The 20,190-nt window shown below is 58.0% G+C and overlaps 2 protein-coding genes and 2 non-coding genes across 4 annotated transcripts; all 4 read left to right on the forward strand.

Annotated features, from left to right (window-relative positions):
- The first annotated feature begins 1,298 nt into the window (after positions 1-1,298).
- Positions 1,299-3,679, forward strand: RPS11 (ribosomal protein S11). Its single transcript, XM_054004203.1, has 5 exons — positions 1,299-1,406; positions 2,249-2,380; positions 2,586-2,661; positions 3,104-3,233; positions 3,510-3,679. The coding sequence occupies exons 1-5, from the start codon at positions 1,392-1,394 to the stop codon at positions 3,631-3,633; spliced, it is 477 nt and encodes a 158-aa protein (XP_053860178.1). The 5' UTR covers positions 1,299-1,391; the 3' UTR covers positions 3,634-3,679.
- Positions 2,764-2,847, forward strand: LOC128804419 (small nucleolar RNA SNORD35). Its single transcript, XR_008436057.1, has one exon. It is a non-coding gene; the product is annotated as a small nucleolar RNA SNORD35 (small nucleolar RNA).
- LOC128804418 (small nucleolar RNA SNORD35) lies at positions 3,320-3,407 on the forward strand. The gene has a single exon (XR_008436056.1). It is a non-coding gene; the product is annotated as a small nucleolar RNA SNORD35 (small nucleolar RNA).
- A 9,219-nt stretch (positions 3,680-12,898) lies between the features above and the next one.
- LOC128822370 (olfactory receptor 52B2-like) lies at positions 12,899-15,594 on the forward strand. Its single transcript, XM_054004070.1, has one exon. It carries the CDS (start codon positions 12,934-12,936, stop codon positions 13,906-13,908), a length of 975 nt encoding a protein of 324 aa, XP_053860045.1. The 5' UTR covers positions 12,899-12,933; the 3' UTR covers positions 13,909-15,594.
- Positions 15,595-20,190: the final 4,596 nt, after the last annotated feature.

Here is a 20,190-nt window from a genome sequence, read left to right on the forward strand (position 1 = left end):
TCCTGCTGCTGCTGGGCTGAGGGTGGAGCTGCAGGTAATTAGGATGGGATGGGATGGGGATGGGGTGGGATGAGGTTGAAGGGGATGGAGCCCCAGTGCTGGAGATACCCAGTGGTGTCTCCTGGGCTGCTGGGCGTTCTGGGGGCACCGAGCCGTCTGGGCCACGACTCCACTCTCTGTCCCAAGCACCCCCTGGCTCTGTGACCTGCAGGAACAGTGACTGGAGAAGGTCTGGATTTCCTGAGCCAGGAGTTCGTGTGTTTATTCCAGTCAGTGTCTTCAGCTTTCCTCCGGCTGCACGATGCTGACCCCGGTGCAGGTGCAGGAACTCCGGGGAGCAGCGTGGGGTCAGCTGCAGTCCAGCCTTGTCCCTAGCAGTGTGCAACGTCAGCCACCAGCAAAGGGACCTGGAGCCAGCCCAGGCTGGAGCTGGGGGTGCAGCCTGTGTCACCTGCAGTTCCAGCCTTTTTCACAATTGCCAAGTGATCTGTGACCAGCTCCCTCTCCTCTCTTTGGGGTTTTGCCCCAGAGGAGGTCATGTTTGTATCAGAAACAGCGGGGCCGGCAAGGCAGGGAAGTGCTGGCACAGCTGAGGCCACACCTCGAGGGCTGTGTCCAGTTCTGGGTCTCTCAATTCAGGAAGGACAGGGAGGGGCTCCCAGAGCGTGTCCAGGGCAGGGAAGGGGCTGGAGAATCCCTGAGGGAGCTGGGAAGGGGCTGGAGAATCCCTGAGGGAGCTGGGAAGGGGCTGAGCCTGGAGCAAAGGAGGCTCAGGGGGGACCTTGTGGCTCTGCACAGCTCCTGCCAGGAGGGGACAGCCGGGACAGGGCTCAGAAAAAGGGACAGGAGGAGAGGGAACGGCCTCAGGCTGGGCCAGGGCAGGCTCAGCTTGGCCAGCAGCAGGAATTTCCCCATGGAAAGGCTGCTCAGGCCTTGGCAGGGGCTGCCCAGGGAGCTTTGCAGTGCCCATCCCTGCAGGTGTCCCCTGGAGGTGGCACTCAGAGCTCTGGGCTGGGGACAAGGTGGGCACGGGGCACAGCTGGGGCTGCACGGGCTGCGGGCGCCGTTCCGTTCCCGGTTTTGTGCCGTTCCGTGTCCCGGTTTTGCGCCGTTCCGTTCCCGGTTTTGTGCCGTTCCGTGTCCCGGTTTTGCGCCGTTCCGTTCCCGCTTTTGTGCTGTTCCGTTCCCGGTTTTGCGCCGTTCCGTGTCCCGGTTTTGCGCCGTTCCGTTCCCGGTTTCCTCCGGAATTCCGGAGCCGTTCCCGCTGTTCCGGCCCCTCCCCCCGCTCCGTCACACCGACCGCGTGGCGTCACTTCCTGCCCCTGGCCCCGCCCCCGGGTTAACCCGCGCCCCGCGCGCTCCGCGGCCTCTTTCCGGCCGCGCTCGCCAAGATGGCGGACACGCAGGTGGGCGCCGCGCGGGGCCCGCGGGACAGCCCCGGGACAGCCCTGGGATAGCCCCAGGGGTACCCCTGAGGGGGTGATACCGGCCCAGCGGTGGTGGGGGGGCGCGGGGGAGGCGGCCCGGACCCGGGAGAGGCGGCCCGGACCCGGGAGAGACAGTCCGGACCCGGGAGAGGCGGTGGGGCGGCGTGCGGGAGGGGCGCGCGGTGCCTTAAGGGAGTGGGGAAGGATGATGAGGGGCGCTGGGGGTGATCTGGGTGTGGGAGGGGAGGCCCGTTCCCCGCGGGGGACCCGTTCCCCGGGGTCGGTGGAGCGAAGGGGGTGCGGGAGGGGGGGGTGTCTCGATTCGCCGGGATTTTGGGGAGGGGGCGGCTCTCGGTCCGCCGGGGTTGCGGTGGAGGACAGAGGGTGCCGTGCTCTGAGGTTTTGGGGCAGTGGAAAGCTCGGTGCCCCGGGGTTTTAGTGCTTGCGGGGAGGTGCCGTGTGTCGGGCAGGTGGGAGGAGGGCGCGGGCGGAATCTCGGTGCCCGCAGGCACGGGGGGGGCGAGCGGAGCGTTCCGTGCCCGGAGCTCGGGACGGGTCTCGGTGCCCCGAGGTCTGGGGGAGGGCAGAGGGTCCAGTGTCCGGGGCTGGGGGGAAGGGTCTGGGTGCCCGGGGCTTTGCAGGGTCTCGGTGCCCCGGGCCGGGCTCACTCGCGGCTGAGTCGCCCTCGCCGGGGGTCTCGGGGCCCGGCTCCCCCGGTGCCCGGCTCCCCCGGTGCCCGGCTCCCCCGGTGCCCGGCTCCCCCGGTGCCCGGCTCCCCCGGTGCCGCGCCCCGCGCTGACCCCCCGCTGTCCCCGCCCCAGACGGAACGCGCCTACCAGAAGCAGCCGACGATCTTCCAGAATAAGAAGCGAGTGCTGCTGGGCGAGGGGGGCAAGGAGAAGTTGCCCCGCTACTACCGCAACGTGGGGCTGGGCTTCAAGACCCCAAAGGAGGTGAGGGGGCTTGGGCTCAGGGCTGGGGGCCCTGGTGGTCCTGGTGTGGATGTGGCACTTTGGGACGGGGTCAGTGCTGGCCTTGGCAGCGCTGCTTGCACTCGAGGCCTCTGGTGGCTTGTCCCCACCTGGGTGTGCGAGCGTTCTCTGGGCTCCGGGGGCTCAGGGGCTGCGTGTGCCGCCTGACGCCCGCCTGTCCCTGCAGGCCATCGAGGGCACCTACATCGACAAGAAGTGTCCCTTCACTGGCAACGTCTCCATCCGGGGCCGCATACTCTCAGGTGAGCTGGAACATCCCCAGAGGGGTCCCGTGGGAGACGTGGGGCAGGTAACCCAGGTAACCAAGCCCCCGAGGCCCCTGTAAGCTGCCCCGGTCCTGGAGCCGCAAATGATGCCAATCTCACGATGGTCTGCCGAGCCCACGCGGGCCTGACGACACTGCCTCATGGCTTTCCTGATGCAGGCGACAGGACCGGGTGTGCTGGGGGTGGGACGGGAGCTGGCGGTGTGGGGGGCGTTAGGAAGTGTGTTGGGAGGGCCCGGAGAAGAGCCGGAATGGGGTTCGTACCAGACACGGGGAGGCCGCGGCTGGCACGGAGCGGCCGGTGAATGAGGAGAGATTCCTGGAGCTGGGCCGTGTTGCTGCCCGGTGCCACAGCGATCCCTGCCAGCCCCTCGGACCCCCCAGCCCCTCGTGTCTCAGGTGCGTGTGCCCTGGCGCAGGTGTGGTGACCAAGATGAAGATGCAGCGCACGATCGTCATCCGGCGCGATTACCTGCACTACATCCGCAAGTACAACCGCTTCGAGAAGCGCCACAAGAACATGTCCGTGCACCTGTCCCCCTGCTTCAGGTGTGTGCCTGCGTCCCTCGGCTGTCCCCACGCCTGGGCAGGACGTGGCTGGCTGCAAGGCCCGTCCTCGCCTGGAGCCTGCTCACGGGTCATGATGTTCAAACTCACGATGGTCTGCAGAGTCCCCGGCTGCGGGGCTGCTGACAATGCCACTGGCATTACTGAACCACGGGGCAGGTTCCAGGCACGGCCCGTCCCAGCAGGGACAGCCAGGTTGGGCGGCTCTGAGGGACAGGTGAGCCCTAGGAGCGCCCTGAGGCCCAGGTGTCATTGCAGGGATGTGCAGATTGGGGACATCGTGACAGTGGGCGAGTGCCGCCCGCTCAGCAAGACCGTGCGCTTCAACGTGCTCAAGGTGACCAAGGCTGCAGGCACCAAGAAACAGTTCCAGAAGTTCTGACACCTATGGGGACAGGTGTGGGAGGAATAAATGTTGGGAGAGTGGAGCTCCTTGTGTGTGAGCTGAAATGAGTTGTGTGCAGGGCAGACTGGGACGTGTCAGCTCTGGTGTGTGGTGCTGGGGGCACAGGTAATGGCAGAAGGGGGACACTGCAGCTGCTCTTGTCACCTGCCGTGTCCCAGGTCAGTGTGGTTTGTTCTGGGCTGTGACTGCCTGCCCAGTGCTGCTGCAGCAGGTGCTGGGTGTGGGTTTGGTAATAATTCAGACCCTGAAGTCACCTGGTGGTGACAGGGGCAGGTGTGGCCCTGAGGGTCCTTCTCAGCAGGAATGAGTGGTTCAGCACTGGTGGCAGCATCTGGGGCCAGCTCTGGCGGTGTCACCTTCACCTCAAAGTGCCCAAGGCCAGGTTGGATGCCACTTGAAGCACCCTGGTCTAGTGGGAGGTGTCCCTGCCAATGCAGGGGGCTGGAACTGGATGAGCTTTAAAGGTCCCTCAACCCAAACTGATTCCATGACCTCTGGCTGCCTCCACCTGCTCCGGGTGAGCCCCGCACCTTTGGCTGTGGGCTGGAGCTGTAGCTCCAGGGTTGAGCTGTAGCTGCTCTTTGTGCTCAGACTCCTGAAGGAAAGCTCAGCGTTTGAGGTAAGTTCACACAATTCCGAGTAAATTCAGATTTTTGGGGCATGGTGGCATCCCTGCCTTGGTTCCTGGTCCTGCCAGAACCACGGCACTGTCACATGTTTGCACAGGGAGCAGTGCAGGATGTGGGAGCTGGTGTCCAGGGATAACAACAGGAGAATTTCCAGTTGGCTGGGGGGATCTTAATGGTGTCCAGTGCCAGGAAGTGCCGTGAGTGCACTGGGGTTCATCCATGGGGTTCAGCCTGAGTTGGAAGGGACACACGGGGACTGTTGGAGCCCTGTGCCCTACCAGCCACCCTGGTCTCGGGAACAACTCCCAGCTTTAGCCTGGGGTGATGTCACTGCCCTGGGCATGAAGCTCCTCCAGCCGGGATTAAAGGGGAACACATGGTGTGGGGGGAAAGGGGACACGAACAGGGCATCCATCAGCCATTCCCTGGGAGCCTGCCTGTGTGAGACCCCCAGCTCCTGAGTGGGGACAGCTGACTGCCCCCAACACCGCCCTGTGGGCCATGCCAGCACTGAAACCCCCCAGACTGGAGGTGCCACCAGCCCTGTGTGTCCTGCAGCAGGGGACAAGGTCCACACCCAGCTCCTTCCCGAGTCCGTGTGCTCCAGGCCGGGGCAGGGCTGGGGGCAGCAGCAGTGTGCTGCACCTGGGTTACCTGAGCCTGGTGTCCTGGGGGGCTCCAGGAGGGTGCAGGATCCCCCTGCGCTGCCCAGCTGCACCCTCGGTCAGCACTGGGGGGGTTTGGGGGCACTGGCCATGACAGACCCACCTTTATGGTGATTTCTGTGACAGGGCTGTGCCCTGGGCTATGGCAGCTCCTGTGCCCTCAGCACCTTCAGCTGTTCTGGGCTGACCCTTCCTGGGGCCAAATGCCACTGGGACATTTCTCTGGGGCGTTGGGGGTGCTGGGTCCCTGACTCCAGCCCAGGGACGCCTTTACCTGGCGTCAGAGGCAGGTGAGTGGTGCTCAGGCTGCTCTGTGCAGTCTCGCGTTGGTGGCCCATCCTCACGGTCCCTGTCCCACCTCCCCTCGTTCCCACCTGTCTGGGGCTGCCCTGGTGGTGCTGGGTGTCTCTGGGACAGCTGTGGCAGGGCCAGCGTGTGGCTGAGGCTTCCCAAAGCTTCAGTGCCCATTGCCAGGTGGAGCCAGGGTCCGGTGCAGGGGAGCCCCGCGGGCCCTGCAGCACTGAGGGTTGTGGTGTTTGCCCCCACAGTTCCCATGGGGAAGGGCCAGGACCAAACCACAGGCTGCTTGGAGCCCATGTCCCCCACACCTTAATGCCCAATTATCTGCTCCTTGGGAGATTATCCCAGGTCTTCATCCCGAAGTGATTAGTCCTCCTTCACTCCCCTAAGCAGATTTATTTGGCTAATATGCCTCCCCTATGAATGGTCCCAACAAGCCTGTTTTTAACCCCAAACTGATTTTACTGGCTGTCTGAGCTGGGGGTGGCCTGTGTTCCCCTGCCCTGAGCCCTGCTGGGAGTGGTGTGTCCCGGAGATGACCCTGCTGCCCCTGCAGAACTGGCACAGGGACAGCTCATGTTAGAAGCTTTCCCTCTTAATCCCTTCCTAATCCCTCCTAAACCCTCATGACATACCCAGAGCTGCTGGATTTGGGTTTTTTCGGGGAAGCAGCTCCCAGCAATGGTGAGGGCAGTGATCTGTGTCCCCTTGGGGACTCCCATTTCCCCACTCCAGGGTTTTACCTTCTGCCAAAAGATCACAGAAACTTCAGTGTCAGAGCTGAGGGACCAACCCCCTTCCTGTGGCAGGCGTGGGGCACTTTGTCCTTTTTCTCCTTTGCTCCAGAGCAGGAACTGCTGCCTTTGGGGCTGTGGGGACGGGAGGATGCTCTGGCATAGGGCCAGCCTGGCACAATCCATGTCCCTGGAGCCCTGCCTGGCATGGGAGAGACAGCCTGGCACGATCTATGGCTCCAGAGAGCTTCAGCCTGGCACAGAAGAGCCATCCTGGCATGATCCACGGCCCAGGAGCTGGTGGCTGTGCCCTGGCCGTGGTCCTCAGCCAGCCCCGACTTGCCAGCATGGAACAAAGCCCCCATTCCATTACCTGAGGGTTCACATCGTCAGCTCATCTCCAGGCTGGCACATTTTGGAATGAATTCCCCTGCCAGGCAGCTCAATTCCTCTGATTGCTTTTGCTCCCACTGCCGAAGGGACTCCACATGCTCTCCCTGCCTCAAAGTGGGAATTGGCCACCCTTGGACTGACCTTGGCACCTCTGGGACTGGATGGGCTTTGAGGTCCCTCCCAACCCAAATTGTTCTGTGATTCTGGGATTAGGGCACTTCAGGTCCCATGATGGGAATTGCTAAATGCTTCCTGGGGCAGAGAGGGGACAATACTCATCATCTTTTGGGGACAACGTCCATCATCTCCTGGGACCACATCTATCATCCCTCAGCTACTGCTCAAGGCAGCGCAGCAGGGTCGGGTCCTCAAGGGGTTTTTCCTTCATCCCACAGCATCCTGCTCTGCTGCATCTGACAGAGCCTCAGCCCTCAGGATGGGAGGGGGCCTGCTGAGGTCCCCTTGAGCTCCTCCCTCACCACCAGGCCATGGGATGGAGCACCTGGCTCCAGCTAAGGCTGTTTCCAGACCCGTGCTCCACTGGATGGACCCGAGGGCAGCACCCGAACCTGTCCCAGCCTGTGTGTGCCCAGAGCTGCAGGGTCCCACGGAGAGCTGCTCCCAAGCCCAGCTCCAGGCACTTAACGCCCAGCCTGTGGCAGTGACAATGTGTTGGGCTCCCTCCTGGAGCTGCCTCCTGGCTGGAAATCCCTGTCCCTGCCTGGGCTGTGGCTGTCCAGCCCTGTCCCACACCACATCATGGCCCCATGGCCAGTCAGTCTCCATCACTCCCTATTTCCCCAGAATTTCCCCAGAATTTCCGCAGGCTGTTTGTCCTGCTCCATCCCTGCCCTGTGGGGCTGTTTCAGCTCCAGGAGTGCAGGGACCAGGGCTGGCACAGTGCCTGTGTGGGATCAGACACGGAGCGATGGAGACTCCAGCAGAACCTGCCAGGGAAATGAGCCTTTGGGTCCTGACTGGGGCAGGGAGGAGCCTGGGACCCTCAGGGACAGGCACAGGACAGAGCAGGGGTGGCACTGGGCACCGGAGACACCGATCCAAAGCTGGGGAGGAGCTGCTGCAGATGTCCTGGCAGATGGACTGATGTGCTGAGGAGATGGCAAATGGACCGAGGAGATGGCCACTGTGCTGAGGAGATCTGTGGCTTTGCAAGAGACACAGCACCAAAAGTGGCAGCTCTGGTGTCACCAGCTGGGCACCAGGAGCACCAGGGGTTGGAGGGTGCTGCCAGGGCTGCTGTGCCAGGGCTGCTGTGCCCCTCCACAGAGTGGGGCAGGTGAGGAGCTGCGCTCATCCAAACCGAGGATGTGCTTGGACAATTCCCTCATCAGAGAGCGGCACAGGTAAAACCAGTGGGGGGGGTCTGTGGCTCCATGGGGCTCCTCAGGGCGTGCCAGCGCCCGCCCAGGAGCCCGAGCTCAGGTTTGATGTCCCTGTCCCACGTGGCCTCGGTCAGCTCCAGGGTCTGGCTGTTCCCTGCCTGTGTGAGCCACACTCCTGGGGCACCCCCAGTCCCTGGGGGATTGTTTTGATGGGGCAGAGCAGACCTGGCCCCATTTTCACCCCACTGCTGAGCTCCTCTGCCCAGCTGGAGGGTCCCTGTGCCAGGCAGGAGCTCCCTCCCAGCTGCAGGCTGCCCAGCCCAGAGCTGGGGGAGTTTCCTGGGTGGAATTGCTGTTTTTGGAGCTCTGGGGAGCTGCTGCCCAGCCCTGTGCCAGGCAGAGCAGGACAGCTGTCACTGCAGCGTGAGTCAGGAGGGTAATTACATGTCATCATCTGCAATTATGTGTAATTCCATGTCATTCCATGCAATTCTTTGCCATTTTGGTGACAATATTCGCTGCGCTGAGTCAGCCTTTCCCCAGCCAGGGACTTTCCCATTGGAATTCCTTCCCTTGCTGTGGCTGGACCTGGAGACCTTCAGGTACCCCTCACCCCCTTTATGTGTGTGACCCCTGGGGACACGGTCCATGGTGGCCCTGGCAGTGCTGGGGCAGCAGCTGGGCTCCGTGCTCTCACAGGGGGTGACCAAAGGTTGGACTTGGTGACTGAGAAGGTCTTTTCCACCCTCGGAGGTCCTGGGGGGTTCAGAGTGGTGGGGTCTGGTGGGGTCTTGGGGTCTGGGTGTTGGGATGACCCCAAGATTGTAAAAGTCCTTTTTCTCCCAGCCCAAGCAGCCAAAGAAGAAGTCTGAATGCGTAGGATCAGCTTCTCAAGGTTGTTTATTTCTCCTTATCTATATGTTCTCTCTCTGACCTGCTGAGCTCTGGCTAGCAGGGAGGCCATGGCAGTCTGACCTCGAGCCTTGGGTGGCTCCCACCTTATATACTCAAAACTACGTGTGCATGTTTACAATTTGTTACCAATTCCCATCACCCGTGTTAGACTGTGAATCTCTACCTTGAACCACGAGAAAAGTGCCACCATCACACCAAGACATAGAGGACAAGACGAGGGAAAAGAAGGTCAGGACACGCCCAGATTACTCCATCTTGTACCCCTGAATCACATTCTAAAATCCCCAAAATTCTGTTTTTCCACCTGTGTTAGTTCAAATATCACACCACTCAAACCCTTGTGCCTTTTAATTCCTCACACAGAGTTGGCAGCTTTTTCCACGGGCTAAAATGGAAGCCACAGGTGTTTTTGACTTCTTGCCAGGGTCCCTGAGACCCCTGCCAGGGTCTGGAGCCAGCCAGGGCAGCCAGAGGGGTGTCCTGGACCCCGACACACCTCTGGGGCTCCATCCTTGTGCCGGGCTGGACCCGGGGTCCTTTTGCACCCCCTGAAGGGCGCTGCTGCGGGCTGGGATGTGGCTCACGGTGGGCAGGGCTGTGCAGGGTGTCTCTGGGCCACTCTGGGGTGTTCGGGGCAGGGAGGAGCTGAAGCCAGCCCGGGGGGAAGAGCCTGTGGCAGGAAGGGAGCCCGGAGCTCCTTGTGCGAGCCCCGCGCTGGGGGCTCAGCAGCAGCACGTTCTGCTCCGCAGAATGACAGAATCACCAAGCTTGGAGAAAACCCCCTGCAAAAAAACGCCAATCACTTGATTTTAGAATTTTTAGAAGTTTAATAATAATAAAATGGTTATAAAAATAGTAACACAAATAGAGTAATAAAAATTTAGAGTTAGGACAATTACAAGACAATAAAAAGCAAATAATTTCGGATGTCCGGATGTTTTTGGGCACTAAGCTGCCAAAACCATGCCTTGTGAACAAAGGAATAACCCTTAAAAGCAACAGCCTGTTGTATATTCATACATCTCATACATGATGCATAAATTCCTTGCAAATTAAGAACTTTCCTGGTTTTTGTCAACTTCTTCCCCTTAATCCTGGTGGTTCCATAAAGATGGAGAGGAGGTGGAAGGATGTTTGTCTTTTCTGATAAGGAGGCTGTAACTCTTTATGTGCCCTGTCGCTGTTATCTCTGGGTGAAGAGTTTCTTCATTATCTTATCCCTTTTCTTAAGCTAGCAAAAGATATCTTACATTGCAGAGTTCCTATTTTAACATTATGTTATAACCTAAAACTATATTTAACACACTACTTAAGAGAATTAACACAGCATAACTTTCTAACATTACACATATAGTATTCATTGTAATATTTGCGAAAAGCCAATCATAAAGTGTGCATTTTTCACATCTCCCGAGTCATCAGCCTTGAACCGACAGATTTCCTGTGCAACTCCTGCCCTGCCGCACGCCGAGGCTGGTGCTGGCAGCGGGGCTGGGCACGGCTCTGCCGCAGGAGGAGCCAGCCCGCCCTGGAGGGAGCCCAGCTCCAGCTGCAGCCCCGGACAGCTCACGGCATCACCCAAACCCTTCCTGGAGCCAGGGGAATCCAATCCAAGAGCTGCATTTCAAGATGCATGAGGCAGCAGAGGAGAGAAAACACCAATATCTGTAATTGCCAGGCTCCTGTTGATCGTTTCCACAGCAGCTGCAGGAGTGATGGTGCCTTGTCAGAGCCTTTCCTGGATCCAGGATCCCTCTGCAGGACCAGAACCTCCCGCTCCTCGATGCTCCAGGAGCTGTGTCTTTGGGGGAGGAGGGAGATGTGTCCCAGGGTGAAGGAGGGATGGGGAAGGAGGGGTTGGGACTGAGTCTCTGGGTGGGGCAGGACGCTCAGTATTGACTTTCTGACAATACTTTTTGTACTTGATGGTCCTAGAGGTCACAGAATCACAGAATCTCAACTGGGTTGGGATGGGAGGGACCTCAAATCCCACCCAGTGCCACCCCTGCCATGGCAGGGACACCTTCCACTGTCCCAGGCTGCTCCAGCCCCAGTGTCCAACCTGGCCTTGGGCACTGCCAGGGATCCAGGGGCAGCCCCAGCTGCTCTGGGCACCCTGTGCCAGGGCCTGCCCACCCTGCCAGGGAAGAATTCCTTCCTAATGATGATTCTGTAGATTATTGATTTGATCAATGATCCTCACGATAATTACAATGACCACGGTAGATCACTGCCCATGGGCTGGGGTTGGGTGGCAGAGGGGAGCTGGCAGCTGGAGGGGACCAGCTGTGGAATGGGAGGTTCCAGCAGTGGAATGAGACAATTTTCACCCGCTGCGGATAAAACTCTCGGACATCCATGATGCTCTGGATCCCAGGAGTGCTCAGGCTGTGCCCACCTCCTGCTCAGCTCTTCACCTGCCCGGCCCAGGGTCCGGCGCTGCAGGGAGAGAGGAAAATCACTTGCAATGCAAATGCTGGAAAAGCAGGAAATGCCTCACCCGGGAGTGTTAACTGCTGTTAATGGTTAATGCACCGGCGATTTAAACCTCCCCAGGTGCAAGGACTGATGCTTCTTCTGAGGTGTGGAGGGGGAAGGATCGATATCACCTGCCCTGGCAGCACAGGGGGCTTTGGGCTCCCCCCACGCGGGGCTGCGGTTCCTCTTCCCAGTGCGGGGCTGGCCCTTGGTGAGTCATTTTCTGTCAAACGCTGGGGTTTGGGGCAGTGATTCTGTTGAAAAGACTGAAGGGAAGCACAGTGGTGTGTGAGAGGAATAGATTTCCATATTTCTGGGAAGTGGAGGTGGAAAGCCTTGCTGAGCTGCTTTGTAGCCCACACACAGTAGCACTGGCTGGTGTTGGAGCCTGGGAATGCTCCCAGGCTGATTTAATCCCCTGCTCTAGACCCATCCTGGCTTGATTCACCTGGGTGATGTGGGTCTGCAAGTGGAAGAGGCGACTGGACAAATATTTGCGATGACCTGAAGGTCTTTTCTGTCCTGAGCCATATTTTAGCTGCGGACTTTTGGTTCAGGGAGCTGAGAGTCCTTAATGGAAGCACTTAGAAATGCAAACACGTCTGGCTTGGGTACCTGCTGTTTGCAACAAATCAGGCTGTGAGCAGGGAAGGTTTATCTTTGGTCCGAATCCAGCTGCTTTTCCTCCATCCCAGCCCTGGCCTGGAGCTTTCCTAATGTATGATGGAGCCTACACAGGGAATGGGAGCTGGGGGTAAGATGGGGGAAGCACACAAACCCAGCAGTCCTGCGGTGCTCCTTCTCCTCGAAGCCCTTCTCATGGCAAAGCTTTTGTGGAGGATTTGCAGCTTGGCTGGCTTGCACTGTTCAAATCTTCACAGATCCCCTCAGGCCGATCAGTCATGGGACGGTGCTCCCAGCTCAGGCTGCCCCAGCACTTCAGGAAAGGGGAAAACTGAGCTCAGAGGCTGGAACAGTGCCAGGGCCCAGCATCAGTGCAGAACTCTGCATTTGGGCTGTCTCTCTGGGGTATTTCTGCTTTGGGCCACAATTTCTTTGTCCAAGGATCACTCTGTGCAGTCCACCAGGTCTTTGCCCCTCTTAAAGAAGGAGTAGAAAAGGAATGAGGCAAAAGGCAGGAAAAGAAAGGGCTCCCTCTGCTCTAGAGTCAGGCTGGAGAACAGAAGGCACCAAGGTGACCTTGGTGCCCCTTCCAGTGCCTGCAGGGGTTCCAAGTGAGAAATGTGACGGGTGGCCACAGCCCTCAGATGCCAGCTGGATGTCAGTCACACCCCAGACACTGCCCAGCATCGATACTGGGGAAGGATTTATTCCTATATTTGGGATTTTACAAGGAACTTTGGTCTGAGCAGGGTGAGAAACTGGGTCATTTCACCTCCCTGGAGGAACGTGGAGTCCCAGCACAGACACAGCTCTGTGTGTGTGCTCACAGATGGAGCCACTGACTGTGACAAGGCTGAGGGTGACTTTATGACTATTTCTATGACTTTTACAAGGTTTTTGTGGCAGTGGATAAAGCAGAGCTGGAAAAAGGCCTGACCTGTCTGGCAGTGGCAGTGGGAGAAGAGAGATCTTTTCCTTCCAGACACACTTTGTAAGACTGGCAGAACAAACAGGGTCCTTTGTACAAAACACAGTGAGGGAACCCCTGGGGGTGGAAGGCAGGAGCCTTGTCACTTGTGTCCTGATTTGCAGCATCTGTCAGGTGTCACGGGCAACTGCAGGCTCACAGGGGTGGTTTATCCCTTCTCCTTCCTGCACAGAGCTGAGTCAGGCCGACCCCGAGCACGGGAGCACCATGTACGAGCTCAACGAGAGCAGCTTCGACCCCATCACCTTTGTCCTGACGGGCATCCCGGGCATGGAGGAGTCCCACATCTGGATCTCCGTCCCCTTCTGCCTGATGTACCTCACCGCCGTGCTCGGCAACCTGCTGCTCCTCTTGGCCATCGCCACGGACCGCAGCCTCCACGAGCCCATGTACCTCTTCCTGGCCATGCTGGCCCTCTCTGACCTCCTGCTCTCCACCACCACCGTGCCCAAAATGCTGGCGATCTTCTGGTTCAGTGCCAGGGAGATTTCCTTCGACGCCTGCGTCACACAGATGTTCTTCACCCATTTCAGCTTCATCGTGGAGTCCTCGGTGCTGCTGGCCATGGCCTTCGACCGCTACGTGGCCGTGTGCGACCCCCTGCGCTACGCGTCCATCCTGACCCCCTCGGCCATCGGCAAGATCGCCGCGGCCGCCGTGGCCCGCGGCTTCTGCATCATGTTCCCGCCCATCTTCCTCCTGAAGCGGCTGCCCTACTGCGGGCACAACGTGATGCCCCACACCTACTGCGAGCACATGGGCATCGCCCGCCTGGCCTGCGCCGACATCAGGGCCAACGTCTGGTACGGGCTGACCACGGCGCTGCTCTCCTCGGGCCTGGACGTCGTGCTCATCGCCGTCTCCTACGCGCTGATCCTCAGGGCTGTGTTCCGCCTCCCGTCCCCCGAGGCTCGCCTCAAAACCCTCAGCACCTGCGGCTCCCACCTCTGCGTGATCCTCATGTTCTACGTGCCGGCCTTCTTCTCCTTCCTCACGCATCGCTTCGGCCACCAAATCCCCAGCCACGTCCACATCCTGCTGGCCAACCTCTACGTCGTGGTGCCGCCCATGCTCAACCCCATTGTCTACGGGGTGAGGACCAGGCAGATCCGGGAGCGTGTCACCCGCCTCCTCTGCCCCACGGGGGAGTGTCCCTGCCCCAGCTGGGGGGGCAGGTGCTGAGCAGGGCAGGGGGATGCGGGATGGGCTCCGGAGAGCAGCACCGAAGGCTGCAGTGCTTCTTGGCCTGGAGGAACCGCTTTGCCCAAGGGCTTCAAGGGAAGCCGAAGGTGGTGTGATTTCTGGAAACGTGGGCTTGGCTCATCAGCATCTTCACTGCTGCTGGCTTCTCCTGGAGCTGCTTCCCCTGAGCTTCCTTCATTGGCAGAGACCGGGTAGGTTCAGCTGAGAAGCAACAAGGCACTTACACCTGCTGACTCACTGTCACCTGCTACAGCTCATGTTTGCTGTCCTACAGCTTCATTTCTGCCTGTTCCTTCACCTTTCCAGCAGTGTCCAGACCACGAACACCTTGCTGGTTGCCAAACTGAAGCATGGCACACCAAGCACGGCTGCGTGGGCACCACGCTGCTCACCATGGCACAGAGGGGTACGTCCTCCTGCCCTCATTGCTGAGGGACCCTGGCACTGCCTGCTGCTGAAGGAGTTTCCCTGCTGAAGTGCCCTGAGAGCCTGGGAAAGGCTTTATTGTCCTGTGTTTGAGGGAAACAGTTCCCTTGAACCATGACTCCCAAATGCAATTCCAGCCTTTAGAGTGGTGTGCAAAGGGACAGTGGTTTCCTACACCCACCACATCCCACAGGGATGCTTTCTGTCTTGGCCAGTACAGCTCTGCCTCATCCAGGCAGCAGCCAGGGTTTTGGCTGTGGTGGTTAGGGAGCCCTTTCTGGAGGCTCCACACAGCGATGCCAGGAGTGGGGTGGTCTGCCCTGTGTCACCTGTGAGGCCCCACGAAGGGTCCGGTGTGCTCCTGATGTTACTCCTGACATGGAGCAGGTCAGCCATGTCTGCAGAATGTCCCTTTGCCCTGGCTGTGAGGGCAGCCAGCACTTGCCAATCCCACAGCCTGCCTGGGCTGCAAAGCTCTCTCAGACTGCCCAGGGCGGGGAAAGCACTGCTGCACACCTGGACCTTGCAGGTGTCTCACTGGGAGGGGGTGGTGACCCCTGGGAACGGCTCTGCCAGGGTCTGAGCTCCAGGAAATGCTCCATGAAGTGCTGTACCCTGCATCAGGGCGGGAGCTGTGGGGCCATCCTGCTTGGGGCTGATCAACCCCACGCTCCTGATGGAGGGCAGGAGCCGAGGGCACACCAGGTGTGCTCAGACCTGAATGCACAGGAGCTGAGACCAACCCAGCCAGCCAACCAGCCAACCCTGCTCCAGCCACACCAGTAATGCTACCACGACTTCAAAAGAGAAGGGGAAGAGACAGATTCATGATTTCAGATCAAACCCCCCAAAAGTTTTTCACTTTTGCAACACACGTCTTCTTTTCTTTATTTTCCTCTGATTTGATCAAAGGTGGCACCCTGTGACGGGCACAGGGGAAATGAAAGTCTGTTCATTAAAGGCTGTTTGTCTACCAGCGGAGATAACGGAGCTGGTACAAAAGCTGCTCGTGTCGCTGGGCTTTTTAATGTCCTCAGAGCGTTCGTGTTTGCGTTGGCTTTCTTAGCAAAAAGAAAAAAAGAGTGTTTGCGCAGAGCAGCCATGTAATTTTCGATAGGAGATGGAGCTGTGAGAAGGAAAATGTGTCAGGAGAGCACGTTGCTGTGGGCAGCTCAAAGAACAATTGAGCTGCTGCCTGGATTTGTCAATATGTGGGGCTTGGAGCAGCCTGGGACAGTGGAAGGTGACCCTGCCACGGCAGGGGTGGGATGAGATGGGATTTAAGGTCCTTTCCAGCCCAAACTGTTCTGTGACTCCATGGCTCTGTGGATCTGTCTGCTCCTGGGGGTTTCCCAGAATGGTGTTACACGGTGGAGGAGGCAGGTTTGAACTCTCTGCTCTGCTCCTTGGCTGGATGTGGTGGCCAGGTCAGGAGCAAACTGCCCAGGGAAATGTCCCCAAGTCAATGAATCACCAGCTGGACCATTCCTGGCCAGGGGCCCGTGCCTAATGGGGCATTAGCCAGCCGAGCAGGGAGATTTATATTTCAAGGTGGTTAAAATGTCAGCTTAATAACTCACACAGGGTGGGAACCACAGCTCCTTCACTTCATATTTTTTTTCAAATCTGGAGACACACATTGTGTTTTTAGCTCAGTTCATGGCTTTTGTAAGTGTGTTTGGATTCCAGGGATCTTTGCCTGGTAGGAAGCAGGGGAAGGCTCCCTGCCTGTGGCACAGAGTTAGAACAAGGTGAGCTTTAAGGTCCCTCCCCAACCATCCCACCATCCCATTATTCTATAAATTCAACTGGTGCTTTTCCCAGATAGCACATGAAGGAAGTAAATGGAATCTCAGAATTCTTTGGGAAATAAGTGCAAGTCACCGAGAAACCCTCCTGTGCCCTCGGTGAATGTTTCTGTAGGTGGAGAAGGAGCTGAGCCTGCAGCTGGAGTGGAGATGGAGCCTGGGCTGTGTGAGTCAGGCTCTTGTGTGTCTGAAAGGAAACGCTTTCCGGGCGGGATTGCTGTGCTGCAGGGACAGGGACAGGGGCAGGGATAGGGGCAGGGACAGGGACAGGGATAGGGACAGGGATAGGGACATGGACAGGGATAGGGACAGGGATAGGGACATGGGCAGGGACAGGGGCAGGGACAGGGGCAGGGATAGGGACAGGGGCAGTGACAGGGATAGGGACAGGGACAAGGACAGAGACAGGGGCAGGACAGGGACAAGGACAGGGATAGGCTCAGCTTTCAGCATGGGCACAGCTCGGCGTGTGCCAGGCTCAGGTGCCTCATTTCCACTCAGCTTTATTGCTCTGCACAGACAATGGTGCTTGGAAACTGTCCTTCATTCAGAGCAGCCAAGCTCCGTGGTTCGAGTTCTCCCTCTTCTCTCATCGCTGTCCTGGCAAAGGGCAGGACAGAGGCTCCTGGGAAAGGATGGATGGGCAGAGGGAAGGGTCTCCTCAGTGCCAGTGAGCAGCTGGGGGCGTGGAGCCCACCTGGGATGGGTGAGGAGCCGACTGGGAGCTCTCAGGTCAGCATGCCCATCCCTGGAAGTGCTCCAGGCCAGGCTGGATGGAGCTTGGAGCAGCCTGGTCTAGTGAAAGGTGTCCCTCCCCATGGCAGGGGGAGAACCAGGATGATTCCATCATTCTGTGAAATGTTAATTTAATAAAATCATATGGGAATGAATCACGCGGACTCCATTTCCTTCATGGTGGAACAAACCTCTTCTTTATTCACGTAACTTGTTTTTATATAATTTTTACAGACCTCGTGGGTGACTCCAGTTGGTCAGTAGCTTCTTTGCCAATTACTTTATTGGTTAATAACAAGTTGTTATTCTGTATTGATTGGTCATTCAACCCCCGGTGTGTACGTGCAGGGACAGTTGTTTGTGAGAGAGAGTTTTCATTTTTCTATCTGACAGTGTAAAAACAGTTTATACAAGTGCTGGTTGTTTTTCACCCAGGAACAGATTGTTATGCTAACGAACTGCTCACACCAGGATTGCTTCCACATGGGAGCTTGCAAAGGGCTGACTTTGACAAGGCCAGCCACTGATTCCAGGAGAGCAGGCTTGGTTCTATGAAGCCTTTCTTTATGATTTTTCTACCTTACTGCAACAAAACCCCACTTCACAGACAGGCAGATAACAAACAGCACCACCTTCTTGCCTGAAATGAGACGGTAGCTCAGCCTTCGGGGGGAAGTTTTGGGTGACTGGTTTGATCTCATGGATTAGAGATTCCTGCTGGTCCCAAAGGTCCCTAACAGCTCCCTGAAGGGTTGTGGCAGTCAGGAAGCTGCTGACTGCAATTTCCCTGCTGAGGCTCTCTGCAGGTTTCTAGGAGGTCCGATTCTAGTGGTCCAAAACATCAGAAACGGGGACGAAATCACCTAAGAGGTTTTTAGCAGGAATGTCTGCTGATCTCCAGCTCAGAGCTCCCAGTTTCCTCTCCACTGTGGTTCCCAAAAAGTTAAAACAGTTCTGTGTCCTAAAGCACTTCGAGCCTGGGGCAAGAGCAGGGGTGTCACCAGATGACACAAGTAAAAACGACGCACCACAGCCTTGGTCACGATGAGGAGCCTAATTTACTTCCTCTGACTCCAATCATTTATAGTTCTCAAAAGGTGCCAGTGGATTGGAGGGTGAACGTGCCACCTCTCCAACGACACTGGACAAACTACCAGTACATCAAATTTCTCCACCTCTATGAAAGAATGCAAAACAATAGGTTGTTTACAGAAAGTTGTGTGAGAAAGTTCTCTACAAGAATGTAAACTCAGAAGGCTTTAGAAAACTCTTGATAACCTGGGCGACACAGGGGCAGAGCTCACCCCTGCTGGGCAGGTCCCTGCCAGCCCAGGCTGGCACGGGCACAGCCCTGGGCACCTCTGTGTGATCCAGGGGCAGGCAATGAATGGTGCAGGAGTGGCTGTGGCACAGGACCGTGAGCCATGGGTGGTGAGGCCTCACTGAGCTTCCTCTGGGGCCGCCCGAGGGTCTGCAGGGCTCCTGCAGTCAGTGCAGGTCATTAGTGCAGTTGTAGGAAATATCCAGGGGAACGACCTGGTGAGGTCCCTGTGCCCCTCGCCGCAGCTCAGGTGTGAGCACAGCCCCCTCCCCACCCTGAGTGCCCCGGGGCACTCCTGGGCTGGCTACAAACACGGGCTGGGTCAGCGGCTGGGGGACAGAACCGGGCTGGCACCTGGCACTGCTGCTTCAGCCTTTTCAGGCTTTTAACTTTGCCTCCTTGCAAATCCAGAGTGGATCTACTGGAGCGTGTCCAGGGCAGGGAAGGGAGCTGGAAAGGGGCTGGAGAATTCCTGAGGGAGCTGGGAAGGGGCTGAGCCTGGAGCAAAGGAGGCTCAGGGGGGACCTTGTGGCTCTGCACAGCTCCTGCCAGGAGGGGACAGCCGGGACAGGGCTCAGAAAAAGGGACAGGAGGAGAGGGAACGGCCTCAGGCTGGGCCAGGGCAGGGGCAGGGTGGATTTTGGGACAGTTCCTTCCCAGAAGTGCTGTCCAGCCCTGGGACAGAGGTGGAGTTCCCATCCCTGGAGGGATTTCACAGCCCTGTGGATGTGGCACTTGGGGACACGGGTCGCTGGTGGCCTTGGCACTGCTGGTGAATGGTTGGACTCTGTGGGCTGAGAGGCTTTTCCAGCCTCAGTGGCTCTGATTCTGGGCTTTGCTCTGGCTCCAGCAGCTGCAGGCAGGAGATGCTCCTGTCTCAAAGGCTGCAGCAGCAGAAATGCCAGTCCCAGCCAGGATGAAGGAGCCAGGACAGTGGAGGGGCACCCTGATAAAGCAAACTGCCCACTATTTACTATTCCCAGTTAAAAGGTGTCCCAGGGGTTCAGGTGTCTGTGCCAGGAGCAATGCTGGCCGTGAACCACCTGCCCTGAGCCAGCCCTGGGCTCATTCAGCTGCTCCTGAGCCTTTTCCTCACACCCTCACCTGGCACAGGCTGCCCAGAGAGCCCCTGGACTCGCCAGCCCTGGCAGTGCCCAGGGCCAGGCTGGATGGGGCTTGGAGCAGCCTGGGACAGTGGAAGGTGTCCCTGCCATGGCAGGGGGTGCAATGAAATATGCTCTAAGGTCCCCCCAGCCCAAACCCCGTGTAATTCTGTGATTCCGTGATTCCCCAGCTCCTGCAGCTGAGGAATGCTGTGCTGTGCTGCACGGGGACACGCCAGCAGCCAGCCAGGCAGGATGCCAGCCCTGCCCTCCACCCTGGGGGGATACCTGGGCTGGAGAGGGCTCTCCATGCTGGTCCGTGTTGGGTGCACTGCTGGGAGCTGGGTCCTGCTGCTCGCTGCCCCCAGCCCGTTTCCCTGCACCCTGCCACTGCCCCAAACCCCTGGTGTTCTCTGGTCTCTGCCCACCCTCTTCTCTTTCACTGTTTGCCTGGTGCAGATGCCAAGCAAGCCTTCCTCAGGTATCTCTGGCTCAGCCAAACTAGGGGAAAAGGGAAAAAGAAAAAAGAAAAAAGTTTCTGACTTAAGTCAGGAAAACCGTAAGTTCATGTGCTTAAATTTAACAGAGAAATGGGATTATCAGAGAAATCTGAAACAGCTTCATTTGCCTTTAGATTCAAATAAAATAATGGCAAAGTGAATATGAGACTTGATCAATAAAGTGAAAAAGGGCAGGAATGTAATTAACAGCAATCAGTGCTTGTTTGGGCATTCAGCTTCCGTGGAGACATGGAATTCCATTTTCTGATGCATCCACATGGGCCGATAAAGTTACCCCAAGCCTGAAAAAAGTTACCCCAAGGCTTGATGCAACCTGAGTATATGTATATTCACAACATTGTGATATA

Source organism: Vidua macroura, chromosome 2 (assembly GCF_024509145.1).
Source record: "Vidua macroura isolate BioBank_ID:100142 chromosome 2, ASM2450914v1, whole genome shotgun sequence".
NCBI classification, from domain to species: domain Eukaryota; kingdom Metazoa; phylum Chordata; class Aves; order Passeriformes; family Viduidae; genus Vidua; species Vidua macroura.

Excerpts from the sequence above, each read along its gene's own strand:
- RPS11 (XM_054004203.1), top strand. Across the intron at positions 2,662-3,103 it reads CCGGGGCCGCATACTCTCAG|GTGTGGTGACCAAGATGAAG; the intron begins GTGAGCTGGAAC and ends GCCCTGGCGCAG. Across the intron at positions 3,234-3,509 it reads CACCTGTCCCCCTGCTTCAG|GGATGTGCAGATTGGGGACA; the intron begins GTGTGTGCCTGC and ends GTGTCATTGCAG.
- LOC128822370 (XM_054004070.1), top strand. The coding sequence starts at position 12,934 with ATGTACGAGCTCAACGAGAGCAGCTTCGACCCCATCACCTTTGTCCTG.